The sequence below is a fragment of the Myotis myotis genome, unplaced genomic scaffold (assembly GCF_014108235.1).
Source record: "Myotis myotis isolate mMyoMyo1 unplaced genomic scaffold, mMyoMyo1.p scaffold_m19_p_16, whole genome shotgun sequence".
NCBI lineage: Eukaryota > Metazoa > Chordata > Mammalia > Chiroptera > Vespertilionidae > Myotis > Myotis myotis.
Window position 1 is genome coordinate 27,159,131 of NW_023416320.1, and position 21,940 is coordinate 27,181,070.

General features: G+C 39.9%; 1 protein-coding gene and 1 pseudogene across 8 annotated transcripts in view; one reads left to right on the forward strand and one right to left on the reverse strand.

The window, feature by feature from the left end:
• Positions 1–13,881, reverse strand: part of ATP6V1H (ATPase H+ transporting V1 subunit H) — a 79,187-nt gene extending 65,306 nt beyond the window's left edge. For 6 of the 8 annotated variants that reach the window (XR_004972477.1, XM_036338213.1, XM_036338218.1 and 3 more), the window contains exons 1-5: positions 13,743–13,881; positions 12,248–12,403; positions 5,412–5,514; positions 3,735–3,824; positions 441–554 (exon numbers count right to left, since the gene is read on the reverse strand). Coding sequence is in view for 7 of the 8 variants with exons in the window: in XM_036338213.1 (XP_036194106.1) it covers positions 441–554; positions 3,735–3,824; positions 5,412–5,514; positions 12,248–12,360 (420 nt within the window). In the remaining variant the exon portion in view is untranslated. The remainder of the gene's footprint in view (positions 1–440; positions 555–3,734; positions 3,825–5,411; positions 5,515–12,247; positions 12,404–13,742) is intronic. The other 2 variants (XM_036338217.1, XM_036338215.1) reach the window with 1 other exon arrangement.
• On the forward strand, positions 25–194 carry LOC118671058 (annotated as a pseudogene).
• Positions 13,882–21,940: the final 8,059 nt, after the last annotated feature.

The window sequence follows — 21,940 nt, forward strand, 5'->3', positions numbered from 1 at the left end:
TTGCTTAATTAAAATAAAAATTAAAGCTTTACACAGTGGCAGTATCGTAGCCAATGAGGTTTATCGAGGTGCGATTATTGCTAATTGAAAAAATAAAAAATTAATTAATTAAAATTAAACACAATAGCTGCTTCAAAGCAAAATTTAGTTTCTAAAGTAAAATTCAGTTAATCCTGTCATAGATGTCCAGAGGCATTTGCACATCAATTACAAGGCTATTATTCTGACTCATCATTACACTCTACAAAACTTTAACTGTATCAAAGCAAACCTATCTTTTACTTTCCCCTTATCCCCACATTATTAAACACCAATAAGAAAACACTGCTTTGCAAAGTTATCACACCAATTACTCCTCTAGGAACTGGGGGATTATCAAGTCATAAATGGCCCAGGTGTGTTTCTTCCCTAAACCAGACATTTGATCAATTCAAATTTACCATATGAACAGTAAAGAGATCCTGGCGATTCAACATTGGCAGAAAGTAGGACCAGGCAGTGTTCTTGCTCCGTTTAGCATAGTCAAAAAAAATGCTAACACGCTGATGATTTTCCTAAAAAAGAAAAGGAATGATGTCACTAATCAGAATGTATTTTCCTAAAGAATGTGGCAACCATGCACTACTACTCAACCTTTCATTTTATATCCCATCAATTCGTTTGTTTTCTTTTTCCAGTGTGTATAAGATTTGCCTCCCTGAGGTTATTATTATGGGGCGGGGGAATATTGCTGGGGGCAGGGGTATTTTAAAAATAAAATCACCTTTAATTATTCTGATTAGTTTAATTCAAATGAGTCAAGACAGCAGACCCCAGCCCTGCAAAGTGTAGCATTCTAAGTTACTTTCTTCTGAGCCTGCACTGCTGACCTGACTTCCCCACTGTTATCTAGACCCCTCTACCCTGCTTCCACACAAACAAAACAGGAAGAGGGCAGAAACATCACAAGTTAGCTGTAGATGAAAGGATCGGCAGGAAGAATCTCATGCTATGTACAAGCAGGCAAGGGAAATGGGGTATTAGAGAAATCTCAAATGTGCAAAGTTACTCTTAGAATATCATGATAGAAAAATCAGGGCACATAAAGAGAGCCAAAAAAAAACAGTATTTCACACTAGCAAGTGGATTTAGGAATTGAGAAACAATTATTTCTTAGTTCAAATCATGCAAACTCTACCTCTCCCCTAAATTTTCTCTGCATATTATTGGCTAAAATATACTTTCTGGTTCACTGAGTGTGGTTTCTAAGTAGCAATATTTGGTAAAAGCACAAATAACCACACAAACAATCATTTTAATTTTCAGATCAGTATTTAATTCTTTTTAAACACCCTAATTTTAATTTTGGTCTGTGCTAACAGTTACCCCATTTGAGGGACAGACTACCATTCCTTAAATAATAAACATTATAATCTAGAATAACAATGAAAATGGTTATGCTGATGACTTTATGAAAGGAATCAAAATTCAGGTCATCATTAACTCCATTGGTAGATAATTTCCAAAGTTAAAATTTTAATTGTGCGTGTAAATGAACAAAGTACCTTACATACATAAAGAGCAGAAAATATTTTATACATTTTAAATAACTTTAAAACCCATCTTCCTCTACCAGTCTTTTGTGGTCTCAATTCCTGCTTAAAAATGTACTGCCAGCCTGGCCAGTGTAGCTCAGTGGTTGAGTATTGACCTATGAACCAGGAAGACACGGGTAAGGGCACATGCCTGGGTTGCAGGCTTGACCCCCAGTAGGGGGCGTGCAACGGTTCTCTCTCATCATCGATGTTTCTATCCTTCACTCCTTCTCCCTTCCTCACTCTGAAATCAATAAAAACATTTTTTTTAAAAAAAGAAACACCACAATGTATTTCCAGCCATCACTGTCCCAGGAGCCCTAGTTACAAACCTTTAAGAAAATATGGATAAAGCCCTTCTTCTCCAAGTACACATTTTTGTATTTTAAAAAAAAAAAAGAGAATATAAGAAAATACACATGTACCTACCTATTTTTGCAAAAAGGAAACGCAGGAAAAATAAACCAGAAATCTAGGATATTGGTTACCCACAAGAGATAGGTGGGAATGGGGTACAAGGGATGGGATAGGGGTTGGTGATATTTCTGAGTATACTTTTCTGTATATAGTTTTTAACTTCTGGAAGCATATTAATGTTTTACATAATCAAAAAAATAGTAAAATAAAATAAACAAGGATGAGAAAAAAACTAGAGCAGAATACAAATGAATCCAAATGTATTTAAAGAAAAATAATTTAACCACTCTGAACAAAACTTGAGCACAATACTCTGACCTACATACCTGCAGTTTAAAGATAAAATACTGCAAACAAACACTGAACTCTAGAAAAAGATTTTGTTTTTCACAGCTATATAAGTAAAAAAAAAAATTACTTTCTTTATATTATTGGGTAGAATAAATGAGTTAATAGATGGAGGATAAGAGGATCTCACAATCTCACTGTCAGAAGAGATTACAAGTATGGGAAAAAGAGGCAAGAATGAAGTATTGAGATAAAATGAAATTGGACAGAGTGTGAACTCATGGCTTTTAATTTATAGACATGTGGATAAGCATAAAAATTGAGGATATTTTTGTGTGTGCGTTTGTGTGGTGTGTGTGCATTTGTGTGGTGTGTGTGTGTGTGTGTGTGTGTGTGTGACATAAATAAAACCAAGGTCTGCATACAAACTCACAGCCTCCTCATTCTAGGTATAGTCCCATATAATAATCTGGATAGCCAAGGCAGACCACAACATTCCCCATTTTTCTTAACTTTACTTTTTAAAGGAAAAAGTGCTCAGAGGACCAAGGTCATTCTCAGACAGGCCTGCTTCACCCAAGGTTGGATATCAATTCTCACATTATAAAATCACTTCACTCCCAATAGATGACATGATGGACCATAGGTAGGCAGCACCATTCTTCCTAACCTTTGTATTCTCAATCTGTTAGTACAGTGCTTGGCACATAGTAGGCCATCAAAATATGCTTTTCCTTGTAAACTGACAGAACAGCCCCTAAGCAGCTAGACTGACACTCTTCTTCAAGTTTCCTAAGACATGAAGACAGGCATTGGATTTTACAGCCAGACAGCCTGTTTCAAAAAGAACTACTCTATATGCCAATAATCTAAACCTAGATTATACTCTGGTGTAAAATACAAAATTGTGAATAAAGGAGGCTCTTCTGTGTTCAGGGACAGTAGGCAGTAAGTAAAAACTTTATCCAACTAGAAAAGTCTCAGACGATTAGCAAAACGTCTTCAAAGGGACCACGCTTTTGAGGGCAAGAACCTTGCCTATAATCAGCACTGAAGACCCAGGGCCTCACACTGGCCTGGAACATAGGGGCATCAAAATCTGCTGAATGACTGAAAGAGAAGGACCCATATCATCTGTAATTACTCAGACATCCAAAAAGCCTCAGGTGACTCACCAAACATTACTAGTGCTCACAAAGAACTCAGAGGTGTTGCGGGAGGAAAAATGCCTACGGATTACTTCCTGTACTGAAAAACAACAAAAATAGCCTGTATTTTTCATCTTTCCCATCTTTATCACTCTTAGCAAATTACAACTCATATAACGAAGAAAAATATATTATTACATTCTAAAAGAGAACCACTGTTGTAAGTGAAAGCTTACAAAAATGCTGTCACTGTGCAGTACACAAAAAGGTGAAGTCACCAAATGTATTAAGTAAAGACTATACTTACCTGCAACATATCATCGACCATAGTTAATATGTACTGAACTGTCTGTTCTTTGGAGATATGAGTCATCAGGTTTATAAATGTTTTAGCACACTAGAAAAAATGAAATCAATGTTAATTATTGTCTTCAACTACAAACACAACATATTAATGAAATTTCAGTATAACATGGGGTGGGCAAAAGAATGTTTATAGTTGTTTGTATGGTAAATAATAAAATAATACAAGAATAAACTCTGTGTTTCACATATTCACAACTGTAAACCTACTTTTGCCAACCCCCTGTATTTTGCTTGTCTAAATTAGGGTACAAAAGCTATTCACTAACAGATTTCAATTACAAAAGCTGTATACCTTTCATAAATATTATGATGAGTTATAGGAAACCCATACTATGAATTGCATCAGATTTTTACTCATTTCTAGTGATAAATTTCAAAATGTTTACCATTTTTAAATAGACAGGCCTAGCCACTATCAACTCTTGATTACCCAAGACAACATAAAGATTAAGTTATGTAGACAACTAAATATTATTATTTTGGTGTTTACTAGGAAGCAGAACAACAAAGGTGCTGGGAATTGGAAACAGAAGGCTTTGACCTGTCTCCATTCTTCAAGTTATCAACTATGTAACAATCTCTCTGGAATTCAACAAACACTGGTACCAACAGCCCTGGCCAATTTGGCTCAGTGGATAGAGTGTCAGCTTGCGGACTGAAGGGTCCAGGGCACACCCCACCTCGGTTGCAGGCTCCAGCCCTGGTTGGGGTGTGTGTGGGAGGCAACCAATCGATGTGTCTTTCTCACATTGATGTTTCTCTCTCTCCCTCTCCCTCTCCCTCTCCCTCTCCCTCTCTCTCTCTCTTCCCCTCTTTCTAAAAATCAATGGAAAAATATCCTCACATGAGGATTAACCAATAAATAAATAAATAAATAAATAAATAAATAAATAAAACTGGTACCAACAATAGGTTCCTTCCCAAACTTCTCAGAAATTTGCATAACAAATTGTTGTGAGAATCAGACTGAGTTGTATATGCACTCCTTCAGCCAATCAAGGTCCCGTATCAGAAAATCTGATGGATTGTGGAATTGTTTATTATTCTAGTGAGAATACAAAGTAAAAATTTTTTTCTACAAAAAAGTTCAGGAACTTTAAAAGTATCATATACTTTGAAACAGTAATTTCCCTTCTAGAAATCTATTCTAAAAATATTTTCAGAAATGCAGAAAATGATAAAAGAATAAACATATTCAATATAACACTTGTTCCAAAATTAACAAAGAAAACTGGAAGTTACTCAAAAACTTTTCCAATAAAAAAGGATCTGTAGTTAAAATACGATGTGTACCTTCAATGGAATATCACGTACTCATTAAAAAACATTTCTAGCCGAAACCGGTTTGGCTCAGTGGATAGAGCGTCGGCCTGCGGACTGAAAAGTCCCAGGTTCGATTCCGGTCAAGGGCATGTACCTGGGTTGTGGGCATATCCCCAGTAGGAGATGTGCAGGAGGCAGCTGATCGATGTTTCTCTCTCATCGATGTTTCTAACTCTCTATCTCTCTCCCTTCCTCTCTGTAAAAAATCAATAAAATATATTTTTAAAAAAAAAACATTTCTAGAATTTTTAATGGCATGGGGAAGTTTTCACGATATAATGTTTACATCAATCACCTGACTGCCTTCACTTTGAAGCATTTCTTGCTTCTCCTCAGGACTTCTTTTCATTTCAAACCTTTGAATGAATTCACAATCTTCAGCAGAAATCATCTGTCCCCTAGAAAGTAAGAACAAGTTGTTTTTGTTCAGTAAGAGTTGAATAGCCACTATGAGGAATTTCAGTCTTTCTCCTCTCTCCTTAGTAGTAAACATGAGGATTGACACGTGGGCCCTGCCATCAAAGAGACCTGAGTTCAAAGCCCAGCTCCACCACTTACCGATCACGATCACGTGCCCTCTCTGGGAGTGAGTTAATTTACCTGCAAAATGGCAACAATAACCACATGGCTTTTAAGGAGTTGAACTGCAGAAGAAATTACACAATTCACATGGGGTGGTTAGTACAATGCCTGGCCCATAGTAATAACTTAATAACATGCCACATCTTCGCACTAACCAAAGCCTTACCTTTAGTCCCCTCCCAAGCCAAACAATTTACTTGGCCTTCTAATTCATCAAGACTAAGGATACTTTATATACACTTCTATGATAATTTTCTCCAGCAGACTCAGGAAAATGTGATCCTCCTCCTCTGGGAAAAAAATAACTTTTCCATCCTGACCCTTGTCCTCCAGCAATCACCCTACACTATCCTGTGTCCTCCTACTTTCAGGAGTCCCTTCTTCAATGGACCTTTACTCTTCAAGGTGTGCATTGAAGTTTCTATCTCTCCCTTCCTCTCTGAAATCAATACAAACATATTTTTTAAAAATTTTGTGAAACAGTATGTTACTTACCAAATATGTTACTCTCATTTCCAAACACTCATCTCCACCACTTTCCAACAAGTACTCTGCTCATTCATGACTGAATCAGCCAATATTAACTGGCAGCCTACTATGTGCCTAATACCTTTAATAACAGGCAACATAGTAATAAATTAGACATCCCTCTTTGTGCTTGCATTCCAGTGGGGAAAATATACAAAGGCAGAAATAAATACTTTTTTTAAAAACACACACACACACACACACACACACACACAACCATAATGCCAGAATTGTAAACACTATGAAAAAAACTAAGGCTGGTAAGAAGCTAGAAAATAACATATTTTAGTTGCATTTCAGAGAAGGCCTTTCTGAAGTCACCGGCACAGACAACTGAACGAACTGACTTAATGAGCCAAGTAATCTTGGGAGGAACTTCAGAGAGACAGAGTGCCAGTCCAAAGAGCTTGGAGCAGCAATTAGCTTGCTGTGTGAAAAAGAGCAAGAACGGCAGGGAAAGCTAGAGGGTTTGAGCAGTGTGACCTGATCTCATTAATATTTTTGAAATGACTCTCAGCTCACACCTTTGTAAAGAACTGCTGCTTTGGGAGAACAGTTGAAGCAGAGCCACCCACCGGTGAACTCTAACAAGAGAGCACATGAGACGTGATGACAGCCTGCACGAGGGTGGCAGCAGTGGAACGAGAGAAAGATGGTCAGATCCGGGACGTGTTTTGGATGTACGACTAAATGAATTTGTTAATGTATGGGATGTGGGTTGTTAGGAAAACAGAAGAGTCAAGATGACTCCTAGGTTTTTGACCTACGAAACAGGTGAATGCAGATGCCGCAAACTGGCCAGCAGCAGCCTGCAGGGAGCCATGCCAAACTACCGACAGCCCCAAGCACTGCAAGTTCTTCCAAGTCTCAGCTTCCTGCCTGGGTTTCCTCCACAGCAGGCCCCAGCTCCTCTGCTTAGACAACTCCTACAAGTATCTTGATGTGTTCTGTAAAGACGTCACCACTGCTCCCAGGACATTATGTGCTCCCTCTTTTCTTGTGTGAGAAAACTTTATATCTCTCCACTTTAATGCTTACCACATTTATTATTTAATTTTTTAGTTAAAAGTTTGTTTCTTTATTAAACTTTAACATGAAGAGGAAGGACAATATTTTATGATTCTCATATTCTCAGGATATAGTTTTACTGGATTCCAGTTTGACTGGAATATAGCCACACCTATTCCTTTATCAGTCAAACCTCAGTTCTCAAACATCTCCCATCTCGAACAATTCAGTTCTCAACCAAGTTGTTCATGGAAAAATGTCCCGGTTGTTGAACAAAACTTCGGTTCTCAACCCACCAACCCTCCGGTGACAAAGAAGAGAATGCATGAATATGAGTCAGTTTACTGCTACACCTCATGTTGCTAAAATCTCAGGAAATTGTCCTGTGAATATTTTCATGGTTTTTTGCTTTTGTTGCTGTTTATTATTATTAAATATAGTAAATCACCATGGGTCCTAAGAAGGTTAAGTTACAGCAGCGAAGTGAAAAGGAAAGTTGAGAGAATGATAGAGCTTTAAAAAGAAGTAATTGTGCCCTAACCAGTTTGGCTCAGTGGATAGAGCATCGGCCTGCAGACTGAAGGGTCCCAGGTTCGATTCTGGTAAAGGGCATGTACCTTGGTTGCGGGCACATCCCCATGTGCAGGAGGCAGCTGATCGATGTTTCTAACTCTCTCTCCCTCTCCCTTCCTCTCTGTAAAAAATCAATAAAGTATAAAAAAAAAAAAAGAAGTAATTGCAAAATATGATAGAAGTATCTGGCTACTAAGTGATCTGGCTACTAAGTATGGCAAGGTAAGATCTATGATTAGCACAATTTTAAAACATAAAGAGGCCATCAAGAGTGCTGATTTTGCTAAGGGTGTGAAAGTGCTCACGAAACAACAATCACAGGCAATTTAAGAGGTATAAAAATTGTTGTTGATTTGGATAAATGAAAAGCCGTTAGCCAGTGATAGCATTTCGAAGGCAATGATATGTGAAAAGGCAAAGATGCTGCATACAGACCTCCTGAAAGACACCCCTGAAACGAGTGCTGAAAGTGATTGGTTTAAGGCCAATAAATGTAAGAAAAGAGGTGGCATTCATAGTGTAATGAAGCATGGGGAGGCTGCCAGTTCTAACAAAGTAGCTGCTGCTAATTTCGTGACAGAATTTCAAGAATACGTAGAGGCCGAGGGATCTGTTCCCCAACAGGTGTTCAACTGTGATGAGACAGGCCTCTTCTGGAAGAAAACACCAAAGAAGACCTATATCACACAGGAGGAGAAGTCACTGCCAGGACATACGCCAGTGAAGGACCGGCTGATGTTACTGTTGTGTGGGGATGCAAGTGGGGACTTCAAAAGGAAGCCTCTACTCGCTTACCATTCTGAACACCCGTGAGTTTTCAAGAAAATGATGTCATGAAGAACAAGTTGAACGTGATATGGAGGGCTAATAGCACAGCCTGCGTAAACAGGCAATTTTTTAGTGAGTGGATTCATGAAGTGTTTGCCCAAGTGTGAAGAAATTCCTCTGGGAAAAACAATTGCCATTCCAGGCACTTCTTGTAACGGACAATGCTCCTGCCCATTTCGAGGCTTGGAGGCCACGCTGGTGGAAGAGGACAGCTTCATGACTGTGCTAGTGGAGCAAGGGGACAAAAGAGAGAAAGAACCCAGAGGAACAGCTACCTGGCGTCTTTACGAAAGGGGACTTCCCTCCCAAACAGTAACACCCCTCCGTCCCTCCTCTCCACATTCAGTCATCAACAGCTCTCAGCATTAAAGGTAAGTTCCAGTGTGTATGTAAATTTTCATTTTTTACTGCACACTTCATTTCCTTATTGTTAAATTTTCATTTATATTTCATGTCCTTTTTGTTTTTAAAGTGTTTATTTATAGATTAAACAGTACATTAGACATGTACTATATATAAGAAAGGTTAAAACAGGGAATCATTGGGATCTGGAGATTAATTCAATTTACATTATTTCTAATGGGAAAAAATGATTCCATTTTCAAATAAATAGCTTCTCGAATAGCCTTCCAGAATGAATTAAGTTTGAGAATCGAGGTTCCACTGTCTGTACTGTCTAGGTGAATGATAAAGAAAAGGTTGAGCCCTAACCGGTTTGGCTCAGGGGATAGAGCGTCGGCCTGCAGACTGAAGGGTCCCAGGTTCGATTCCGGTCAAGGGCATGTACTTTGGTTGCGGGCACATCCCCAGTGGGGGCGTGCTGGAGGCAGCTGATCGATGTTTCTCTCTCATCGATGTTTCTAACTCTGTATCCCTCTCCCTTCCTCTCTGTAAAAAATCAATAAAATATATTAAAAAAAAAAAAAAGAAAAAAAAAAAGAAAAGGTTGAGTCAAATATAAATACATTTTTTAAACACTGTATCTTCATAATAACATGTTAATTTGTGAGGGATGAAGCATTATCATATTATTATGGCCTCCTGACTTTGGGGAACTCTTCCACAGGTTTTATTTTATCAGAATATAATATGATATAAGATTCACTGATAATTCATACGTGTGTCCAGCCCCTATCAATCTGTAAGCTTTCACACCCACTGGTGTCCCCACAACCAACAGCTTGACAGCAGGCACACAGCTAACATTTGGTGAACATTTGTGCGCAGACATACAGAGCAGAGGAGTTTTAGAAAAGAAATTCATGAGATGGACAACTGAATAACCGACAGAAAATAGGAAAAAGGGAGAATCCAACTTATAAAGTATGGAGGCCTTGGAACAAGAGGAACAGAAGGGAAAGCAATTTAAAATCTCCATGTAACAAAAAATGTTCCAAATTCCAACGCTACACAACTTCTGCCAGTCAGCCAGTGCTTTATGATCAATAGCAATATTATTCTATTTAGGTTATAAACAGAATCAGGCTTTATAAACATGAAACTCCTTGCGCTCTAGTCTAAACGTACTCTGAAATAAAATTAGGACACAGAGCTCACAATCCTAATTTTACAGGGGATTTAAACAATTACACAGATATAGATGAATAAAGGAAACATCAGGAAGTCCCTCCTCCCGCTGCCCTGGAGTCTGTAGGCCTACAATAACCCACTCCCTTCCAGGAAGCCAGAAGTCAGCCTGGATTCTTCTTCATCCTCACACATCAAATTAATCACAAAGACTTTCTCAAATCTATCTAATTCTATGCATACCAACAACCCGAATACTGCCACAGCGTCTCCCTAGCTCTGGGCTTATTATCCCCAAATCTATCCTCTACATTGTCAGTAGAAAAATCCAACCAAAAGGTAAATCTGATCGTCTAACTCCCACTTTACACACTTCAGTTGTTTCTAATAACTACAACAGTGATTTTATTTTTAATATATTTTTGTTGTTTATAGAATTACAGATATCTCCCGTTTCCCCCTCTCCTTTACCCCCTTCCTCCCAACCCCTACCCACCCTCACAGATCTTCACTGCCCTAATTGCCGTGTCCATGGGCTATGCATATAAGTATGTAAGTTCTTTGCTTTTTCTCCTCTCTCCCTCTAACCCCACATTGAGGTAAGTCAGTCTGTTCCATGACCCCATGCTTCCGGTCTTATTTTGTTGGTCAATTCATTTTGTTCATTCGATTCCACAAATAAGTCTATTAAGTGTGGTCTCAAAAGATGACTCTGAGACATACACTCCTACCTCCATTCAACCATCACTTTCATCTGCATCTGTTTTACATGCTGAGCTTCCTTACTGAACTTCACATCAACCATGGATTTCACAGCTTAAGAATCAGCTTGAAAAGCACTGACGGAATCAAGTCCAAACTCCTTCTGATAGCACACAGGACCCTCCCGATTGGCTCCTGCTGCGTCTCCAGCCTCAGCTCCCCCCATAGCCTGTTGCCAAAACATGAATTATTCCCCACCCAGAATGCTATTTTTAATTCCCTACCTTTGAAAATCCCCTTCAGGAAAACTTCCTAGAGGAAGGATTAGCTGTTCTTTTTCTGTGCACTCATCATTTTCTGTGCACCTTTCTATTCCCTGTGCACCTTTCTATTATTGCAATTAATATACTGAATTAAAATAATGTTTAAATATCTGACTTCCCTAGTAAATTATGAGTTTAGCCCCAAAGCCCAGAAAAAATGCCTCAAACTTGGCAGTCAGTGAATAAATATTTGATAAGTGATGAGATTAACAGAACTAAACGGATCATTTTTGTACACTGTATATCCTTTCAATAAAGCAAACTGCTAAATATACTAGTAAACCTAAAGATCCCTCACATTACTTTTCAAAATGTATATGCAAATCTAAATTGAATTTCCTAATAACTCACTGTTATAAATATATCAAAATAAACAGATATGAAGTAAAGTCAATATGATAAAATATGGTCAAGAATAAATGAACACTTATGTTACAGATAATTATAGGACAACACCATGATAAATCTTAATATACACAAGAAGGAAGGGGAGAAACTGAAATTTACTGAAATTTATTCAACATACTAACGCTTGTATTCTACTGTGCTAGTACTTTAAATACAGTATTTCAGAAAAATAAAAACTTGGGGTATATGTATCCCCATTTCACATTCACTTTAATGGACCTCAGAGAAGAGAGTTGCCTAAGACCACCAAACTAGCACACAGAACCAGAAGGCCAACCCAGGTCTTGAGCTCAAACATCTACGCTTTTTACTAGCTGTATGCGCTATTCTGCAACACCATCTGTCCCCACACTGATCACCAAGGCACCCTGAGCCCGCAGCAGGCTCTGCACGTTATCCTCTTCCTCCCTCCATAGTCCATTAATGCTCATCCCATGGTTTCTCGCTCACTGAAAAAGCACAACTTTCCAGAGGTCAAAGGTGCCCTAAGCCGCTCTGCTCCTCACTAGAGCCGCAAGCTCTAAGAAGGAAGTGTGTTTTCTTCCACATTTATTAGTATTTTTCCAATATTTCTCTCACAGAAGCATGACCATGAAAAAGCCTGATGCAAAAGCACATGATTACCCATGATTCACAGCAAGTCCGTACTTACTGAAGATAGGACAGCCAGTTCACTTTGTTCGCGCGAACTTCTGCAGCCTTGGCAGCGATAATGTTGGTTGGAACAGCAGCATCCACGGCACCACGGATATCCATTTTGGTCATCTAAATTTTATGATCTTGTAAGTTTTCCAACAGATCTTCAATTCTGATGTAAGGTAAAACCAGAATACCAGGTGTTATTATTTTTTTAACAAGCACTACAATTGTTAATACTGATATCATCATTATCACCTTAACCTCTCCAGGCATTCAGCACATATATTACATCATTGTTAATATTATTATACTTCAAATCTTGTCCACCAATTATAAGCTGCTCCATAAAAGCGTTCTCTACAGGTCTGTACTTTTCCAGGAAAGGTTTTTCTTAATTATTGGCATGATGTTGCGGTCAGATTTGTAACGTAACCATTCAGGAAACTGACATCAGAAATCATGCTTAAATAGAACAGGCATACAAAATAGGAAAGTATTTTAATTGTACACAATTGGGATCAACTTTCCTCCTCTGACAGAAAAAAAAAAAGAACCTGCAAAGTACAGCTAGGATCAATTATTTTATTTACATTTACTAAGCATCATTTTTTTGCAATGACATATGAAAACCCTGGAAGTCCTTTCTTAAATTCTCATTCGAATTAAAATAACCAACGTGGGAATGCAATTTCTTAGACGATAGCGCTTGATTTTTTTCAACCGAAGTTCCTGGTATTTTCAAAATCAACTTTAGGAGACATTTTTGGAACAAATACCAATTACATCTTAGGTACAGCCAACAATGGGAGTCTAGTCTGACGACAAGAACCTACGATCATGAGCCTTTTAAGTAATTCTCACACCCAGACGAACAGATACAGGTTTAAGCCTGATTTTATCACGACACAAAACACTGCGGTTCCTTTTCATAAAACGTAAGCTCGCGCTTACATACAGAGAAGCTACCAGGACCCCGATGCCCTCAGTCAGCCTGGAACTTAATCTCTACATCTGAGAGCTGCTGCCTAAACAAGCAGGAGCGGGGTGGCCTGGCCGGGCCCAGGCACAAACTGGCTCCTTCCGGCCCAACCTGCGGCCCTGGACCAGGCGGCCCCGGCCCGGCGGCCCGTCCAGGGGAGGCTGCAGGTGCCTCCGCGCGGCCATCTAAGCCGCCGGACAGCTCGGACCTCCAGCGGGGCAGGGCGGCGGCCCATCCCGGGGCGCGCATACCTCTCATCCGTCCTCCTCCCCGCCCCTGCCCGCCCCTCGGGTTCCCGGCCCCCGCGGGGAAGGCTCTGCGGGTTCCTAAACCCGGCGCAGGCCCGAAAGGAAAGAAGCCGGGACCCCGGGACCCCGTTACCGGAGGGGGCGAAGGGCCTGGGCGGCGGGACAGCAGCGCGCCCCGGGGTCTCTGGGGAAGCCGCGGGGTCGCCTCGCTTGGGCAGGTGTCCCCCGAAACAAGCGGAGTGCGGCCTTACTGCGCGAACCCTGGGGAGCCCACAACGCACCCGAAGGCGGCTGGAGGCGGCGGCGGTCCGGGTATCGGGGCCCCGCCGAGCTAGGGCGCCGAGTCGGAGCCTCTCCGGCGGGTCCCGAGGCCTGAGCGACGGCGGGAGACTCGGGCGCCGGGGAGTGAAGAGGTTCCACCGCCGGGGAGACGTTGAGCGCAGCGCAGGCAGAAGGCAGCCGGGCGGCGGCAGTCGAATGACAGGAGTGTCGGTCACGTGAGCAGAGGCATGTGACCGCCCGGAAGGCGGAAGCCGGGAGGGTCCAAACCAGCCGCCGAGGGGCGGGCGCTTAGGAGGGACTTGCTGCGTTCAGGTCGCTGGACGCGAAGGGTCTAAGACAGGCTACTCCCCCCATCCCCCGCCCCACCCCCGCCGCCAGCCCGACTGGCCTGTCCCGAGGGAGGGCGTGTGGGGGACCCGAAACCCAGCAGGCCGCTCCGGTGCCAGGGTACCCGCTGGAGCCCGAGAACCAGGCCAAAACTCGTTTATCCTTTTTTTAATATATATATTTTTTTAATTGATTTTAGAGAGGAAAGGAAGAGAGAGACGGAAACATCAATGATAAGAATCATTGATTGGCTGCCTTCTGCACGCCCCACATCCAGGACCAAGCCTGAAACCCATGCAGAGCCTTGACCTGGAATCCAACTGTGACCTCCTGGTGGCAAAACTCGTTTATCTTAACCGTCATTCTTTTCAAAAGTTTATAATTCAGTGCCTTTAAATAGATTGACTTTAATTTGGATTTAACAGGTCAATGAAGCAGGGTATTGTATATGAAACTGATGCTGAGACGTGGGTCATAAAAGTTATCTTGCCCTGGGGTTGCAGGTTTACTAGTAGCCAACAATGTATGTTCCATGCAATATTTGCAATTATACTAAAAAAATAATGCGTGTTGCCTGGCCAGTGTGGCTTAGTTGGTTGGGCGTCCTCTCGTGCATTGGGAGGTTGCCAGCTTGATATCCAGTCAAAGGCACACGCCCTTTTTGTGGATACCTGGTAGGGGGCATGCAGGAGGCAGCCAATGGATGTTGGCTCTCACATTGATGTTTCTCTCTCCCTCTCCCTTCTCTCTTTAAAAATCAATAAACTGCGCTAGCCAGTTTGGCTCACTGGATAAAGCGTCGGCCTGGGGACTGAAGAGTCCCGGGTTCGATTCCGGTCAAGGGCATGTACCTTAGTTGCAGACACATCCCCAGTAGGGGGTGTGCAGGAGGCAGCTGATGGATGATTCTCTCTCATCAATGTTTCTAACTCTCTATCCCTCTCACTTCCTCTCTGTAAAAAAATCAATAAAATATATTTTTAAAAATCAAACTATTTTTTAAAAAATAATGATGATGATAATTGTTTGTCTTCCTTTTGTTATATAATATGAGTTCTTTATATATTTTGGAAAGTAATCCCTTATCTGTTGTATCATTGGCAAATATGTTCTCCCATACAGTGGGCTCCCTTTTCATTTTGTTGGCAGTTTCTTCTGCTGTGCAGAAGATTTTTATTTTGATGTAGCCACATTTGTTTATTTTTTTTTCCTTTGTTTCCCTTTCCCTAAGAGATGTTTCAGCAAACATATTGCTATGAGAGATGTCTGAGGTTTTGCAGCCTATGCTTTCTTTTTGGAGTATTTTAAAGCTGAAATATGCCATTGGTATTTTAATAGGGATTGAGTTGAAGCTATAGATTGCTTTGGGTAGTATGGGCATCTTAATGGTGTTAATTTTTCCAATCCATGAACAAATTCTTCTATTTGTCTATATCTGCCTCTATTTCTTTTTTCTATGGCCTGTAGAGTACAGGTCTTTTATCTCCTTAGTTAAATTTATTGCAAGGTATCTTTTTTGTTCTTGTTGTTGTAATGATAAATGAGATTTTTTAGTTTCTCTTTCTGAGAGTTCATTATTGGTGTATAAAAATGTCATCCATCGATTGCTGGATGTTAATTTTTTATCCTGCTACTTTGCCGAATTTATTTATTAAATCTAGTAGTTTTTTGGTGGAGCCTTTAGGATTTTTTATGTACAAGATCATGTCATCTGCAAATAATGACAGTTTCACTTCCTCCTTTCCAATTTGGATGCCTTTTATTTTTTCTTCTTGTCTGGTCACTATGGCTAGAACTTCCAGTACTATGTTGAATAAGAGTGGTGAAAGTGGCCGATACCGGTTTGGCTCAGTGGATAGAGCGTCGGCCTGCGGACTGAAAGGTCCCACGTTCGATTCCGGTCAAGGGCATGTACCTGGGTGGCGGGCATATCCCCAGTAGGAGATGTGCAGGAGGCAGCTGATCAATGTTTCTCTCTCATCGATGTTTCTAACTCTCTATCTCTCTCCCTTCCTCTCTGTAAAAAATCAATAAAATATATTTTTTAAAAAAAAAGAGTGGTGAAAGTGGACATCCCTGTCTTGTTCCTGTTTTTAAGTGAAATGCTTTTGCCCATTGAGTACAAATACAAAATATGATGTTACAAGCCAAATTTTACCTTAAATCATTAGATGACTGGTTACCTCATAAGAAATTCATTTTAACTAATTCTACATGACAAATATAAAGAGTGATAATCTCTGGCCTTAAGTTTGGGTATGAGTTTAGCATACATTTCTAGCCACAAATCTAACTGGTACTAAAATGATGTTTTAAGAAACCTAAATAGTTTAGGGGGACCATCCGCCCCTCAATCGCATAGCCCAAGATTGCCAAGTACTATTCCTTACCACACACTACTAGTACAGAATTCTGCCAAGCAATCTATTTCCTTTATCATTATATACTAAGCAATATATCACTTGAATCATTTCAGTTTTTGATTTAGGGTTAAATTTTAATTAATAATACATTACTACCTGTAGAGGGCAGTGCTAGCATACCTAGACATTCAAAATAGGAGGCCCTACCTGAAATAGAACACTACAGATCAGCTGAATAAGCTGCTGATCCATAAAACAGATAATCCTTTTGCTTGGATTTGTGTAACTTTGCGGGGCAGTCCCCAGGGGACTGAGAGAGAGCTCAGCATTAGCCAAATGAAGAGAAATAGAGGGGACCTTGGCTGGTGTTGTTGAAATCAGGCTACAGGACTCATTTGGAGCCTTTATTGTAAAACCATGACCAGGCTTTCCCAAGATAACCAAGAATGCCTCCAGAAACATTTCCGCAAGCCATCCATGTGGAAGCAATTTCTGCCCCTGCAGAGGGCTGAGGCATATAATGCAAACATTCACCAAACCACAGAAAAAGAAGGGGCCACCGAGGCTGTGTATGATATCAAGGTAAGACAATCTCCTCAATCCATGATCCTTTCTTGACAAGGAAAGAGTTTATCGATAAGGAATATAAAATCTAAGCAAGTTTTAGAGCCATTGCTGACTTTATCTTATTGATGTTATATCAAAATTGTTTTCAGATTTTTCAAGAGAAACCCTAAGAACCTTGATGATAATTACCTGATCTGTGCCATTTTCTCCAACCTAAACAACTCCCCTTTACCAAGACAAATGACTCTTTATGTTTTGTTTGTTTCCGGAGATAATGTTTTTAAAAAGCAGAATACTTTGACAAATCTTTATGTCTATTGCTATTAACCATTGAATGTTTTTCTCTGATATAAAGGTTATATCTCATATAGTAATAAAAGAAAAATTATAAACTGCTTTCTACAAAAATTGCTAGAGAAAAAAATTAGTATACTAAAGAAGGAACAAAAGAACATTAAGGCCCTAGCTGGTTTGGCTCTTCGAATTGAACCATCTCCGGTTCGATTCTGGCCAAGGGCACATGCCTGGGTTACAGGATTGATCCCCAGTGGGGGGCATGCAGGAGGCAGCCGATCAATGATTCTCTCTCATTATTGATGTTTCTATCTCTCCCTCTCCCTTCCTCTCTGAAATCAATTTAAAAAATTAAAAAATAAAGTAAGGTATATGTTTCTAAAAAAAAGAGCATTAAGGAGCAAAGGAGTGTTTTTCTTAAAATCACAGTTTCAAAAAGAGAATTCCCGCCGAAACCGGTTTGGCTCAGTGGATAGAGCGTCGGCCTGCGGACTGAAGGGTCCCGGGTTCGATTCCGGTCAGGGGCATGTACCTGGGTTGCGGGCACATCTCCAGTGGGAGATGTGCAGGAGGCAGCTGATCGATGTTTCTCTCTCATCGATGTTTCTCTCTCTCTCCCTTCCTCTCTGTAAAAAATCAATAAAATATATTTAAAAAAAAAAAAGAGAATTCCCTAAGAATGAATTTCTACCACTAGATAACATTGTCCCCAAAAAGAGACAATTTTCCTGCTTATTGTGGTATGTATCTTTGCAGAAAGTACCGATTACTAGTAGGTCTGTAAATCCTCTTCACTATTAATGGAATTATCTCTTAAAAGGTTATTTAGTGTGGTGGGAGATGGGCATGTGTTAATGTCTAACAAATAATGAGCAGAGCTCAGAATTAAGTGCTGCAAAATCATACTACAGCAAATCTGTCCAAATAACTGTAACACTAAAAAACTTATCTGTCCCTGTATCATGGCTCATACTCTAATTAAAGAATCACTTATTTGCTAACTCTTTAATTCTCTGGATCTGCCCTTTTCCTTCCATGTTATTTTAATTTTCATAAGAAGAATAAAAGTTTTTTATAATCATTAGGAAGATTTTTCTCTAGAACTGTACTGACTTGTGCTTCTGAGCTTTCAGACATATGTGAACAAATAACATATGAATATCCACACACCCCTTTTGTCACCTAAGCACAAGGTCTTCAGGAAATAGAATGAAATGGGATATCCTGGGCAGAAGTTCTTAAGGTAGAATTTGGAGGCTACTCTGAGGAAACAGACAGCAACAGGATATATATGTTATGAGTGTGTGCATGTATACTAGTATGTAAAAATATGTGGACACATATAATTTCAAACTTCTAACTGTCTTGAGGGATTTGCTCAAGCGGAATCATAGGCAAATGGATTGGGAAAGTATTTAAGAATCAGCAGTATATATGTTCATCGCAGCACAATTTACAATAGCTAAGATTTGGAAACAACCTAAGTGCCCATCAGCAGATGAGTGGATTAAAAAACTGGTACATCTACACAGTGGAATACTACGCTGCTATAAAAAAGAAGGAACTTTTACCATTTGCAACAGCATGGAGAGCATTATGCTAAGCAAATTAAGCCAGTCGGAGAAAGATAAATATCACATGACTTCATTCACATGTGAGGTATAATGATCAACATAATTTGATGAACAAAAATAGATCCAGAGACAAATGGCAGGGGAGGTGGTGGGTTAGAGAGCAATCAAAGGACTTGTATGCATGCCTATTAGCATAATCAATGGATACAGACACTGGGGTGGTGGGGGCTTGCCTGGCGTGGGAATGGCTGGGAGGAGGGGGTCAATCGGGGAGAAAGGCGACTTATGTAAAACTTTATAGACGATAAATAAATAAATAAATAATTTTTAAAAAGAATCAGCAGTATGCCTTCCCACAGCGTCCTGGAACCAACCATACTGCTGGCACTAGCACTGGGCAATTTGAGCTGCCAGCTGACCTCATTACCCCAAGTAAACAGCTTCCAACCTGTACACCGCAAGCGGGAACAGTCAGGATGCTACTGGCCTCTCCACTCAGTTTTGCCTTTAAAAAATATTTTTATGCCTGGCTGGTTTTTACTCAGTGGATAGAGCGTCGGCCTATGGACCTAAGGGTCCCAGGTTTGATTCCCGTCAAGGGCACATGCCTGGGTTGCGGGCTCGGTCCAACGTGCAGGAGGCAGCCAATCAATGATTCCCTCTCATCATTGATGTTTGTATCTCTCTCTTCCTCTCCCTTCCTCTCTGAAATCAATAAAAATATATTTTAAAAAAATTAAATTAAATTAAAAATATATTTAAAAAAATAAAATAAAAAATATTTTTATGTTGCATCTGAGTTCTAGGTTTTGAGAAAGAGAAAAATATGCTCCTCCCTCTCTACACACATACAATATATTGGGAAAGACAAACATATTGACATTCTCATCACATCTTATTACCAAATTATCAGCATGACTCATATCAATATTAGAGGGTATCTATCATCATAATTACATTCTTTAAATCAGTAGGGCAGTACGAAATCAGGGATGAAATGTCAATATGGAGAAAGATCTAATGAAAGAGTAAACGAGGTGAAATTTAAAGCAGACTTGATATAATGTCTATGAAAATAGAGAAGTAGACAGGGAGAATATGGGCTAACATGCATCAAGATGTCCAGGCCCCAGTGATAAAACCCTCCAAAAATCCTTCACCTAAGCCTAACATCTAATACAAAAATTAAACCAAAATAGTTCATAAACTTAAATGTACAACTATATGTAAAACTATAAAACTTATGAAAAAAAATGATAGAAAATCTTTGTGACCTAAGGCTGGGCAGAGTTTTAGACATCAAAAGGAAAATCCATAACGGAAAAATTGGATTAATGAAAAATAAAAAATTTTGCTCTGCCAATGACCTTATCTAAGAGGATGGAAAGACAAGATACAGACTTCAAGATAATATTGACAAACCCCATAGCTGACAAAGAACTTATAACCAGAATATATAAAGACCTCTCAAAACTCAAGAGTTAAAAAACAAACAACAACCTAACTAAGAATATGGGCAAAAGACATGAACAGACATTTCCTTTAAGAGCATACAGAGATGGTAAATAAACACAGGAAAGAATAATTAACATCATTAGCCACTAGAAAAACACAAAACAACAGTGAAATATCAATATGTACCTATCAGAATGGCAAAAATGAAAAATAGTGACAAAGCAAATGCTGGAACTAGGAAACCAAAAATGTCGTGTGACTCACTTTATTGCCTGTAAACATGTCTTAGAGATAAATCCACACATCTCCTCTGTTTAGTCCCTATTTAGCAAAGCTCTGTGGGTGGGCCCCATAGCAACTAAAAGTTTAGAGTCACCAGACACGCCTCCCACCCCAGGGGACATAGGTGGACTGTGAAGCTTTTGTGTGACTCTTGTCTGCTCTCTTGAGTCAGGCCAGAGTGATCATCTGATAACCCAGACACACTGGCACATGAATATTTTTACCTATACGTCATCAGTAAAAGTTGCTAGAGGTTGTGCAAAAATAGTTGAGCAAACTAAGACCAAACGGGATGAATCAAACATTACTGGAAAGCAATGATGAAAGCATTTGGTATTACCAATTTCACACGCATCTTCCAATTCTACAACAAATCTGCTCTCTCCACATCTGCAAGTTGAATTTAGCCCCATTTATTTAAGACTTTCATCTGTGACCTTTTGCCCAGGAGGTCACATGTTGGCATGGGCATATTTTTTTGAAGTTGAAGAGTGAGCTTTATTCACATCAGCACCTTCCAAGGAGGATATGCACTTAATTATATAGACACTTCTGTTGCTGGCTTGAAAAATGAACATATGGCCCTAACCGGTTTGGCTCAGTGGATAGAGCATCGGCCTGCAGACTCAAGGGTCCCAGGTTCGATTCTGGTCAAGGGCATGTACCTTGGTTGCGGGCATATCCCCAGTAGGGGGCGTGCAGGAGGCAGCTGATCGATGTTTCTGTCTCATCAATGTTTCTAACTCTCTATCCCTCTCCCTTCCTCTCTGTAAAAAAATCAATAAAATATATTTTTAAAAAAAGAAAGAAAGAAAAATGAGCATATGATCAGCAAATAAAAGCCAGGTCCTACTCCTTCCTTTTTTCTTTTTATCTTTAAAAAACAAAAATAGCTGCAAGCTGACTATTTTTAACAACTTAATAGTGTCATTAAAGTCTATAAACTTCCTCTTTCCCTGAGCTGCAGCTTTAGAAAAGAAAGCCAGGCATCTTACATCATTTACTGGCTCCTGGAGGAGTCCAGGCTTTGGGGGCCAATCATTGTCCCTTGTGCATTCTTTACAACACTTGAGACAGGCAAGATGAAGATGTGCAGGGTGTGAGGGACAGGAAGCAAAGGAAGGTCTCCCAGGAACCATGCCCATTAGTCTGGGCCAAACTGGGATCTAAGAGAAGTCTTCCTCCCTCTCTCTGTCTCTTTCTCTCCCATCTCTCACCTTATCCACTTCCCCAACCTCCCCAGGCATCACCGAGGCACCTCATCTTCTCATTCTGGCCTGGTTTTTCCCATTAGGAAAAAAAATAAAGTTCAAAATTATTTGCACTTAGATGTAA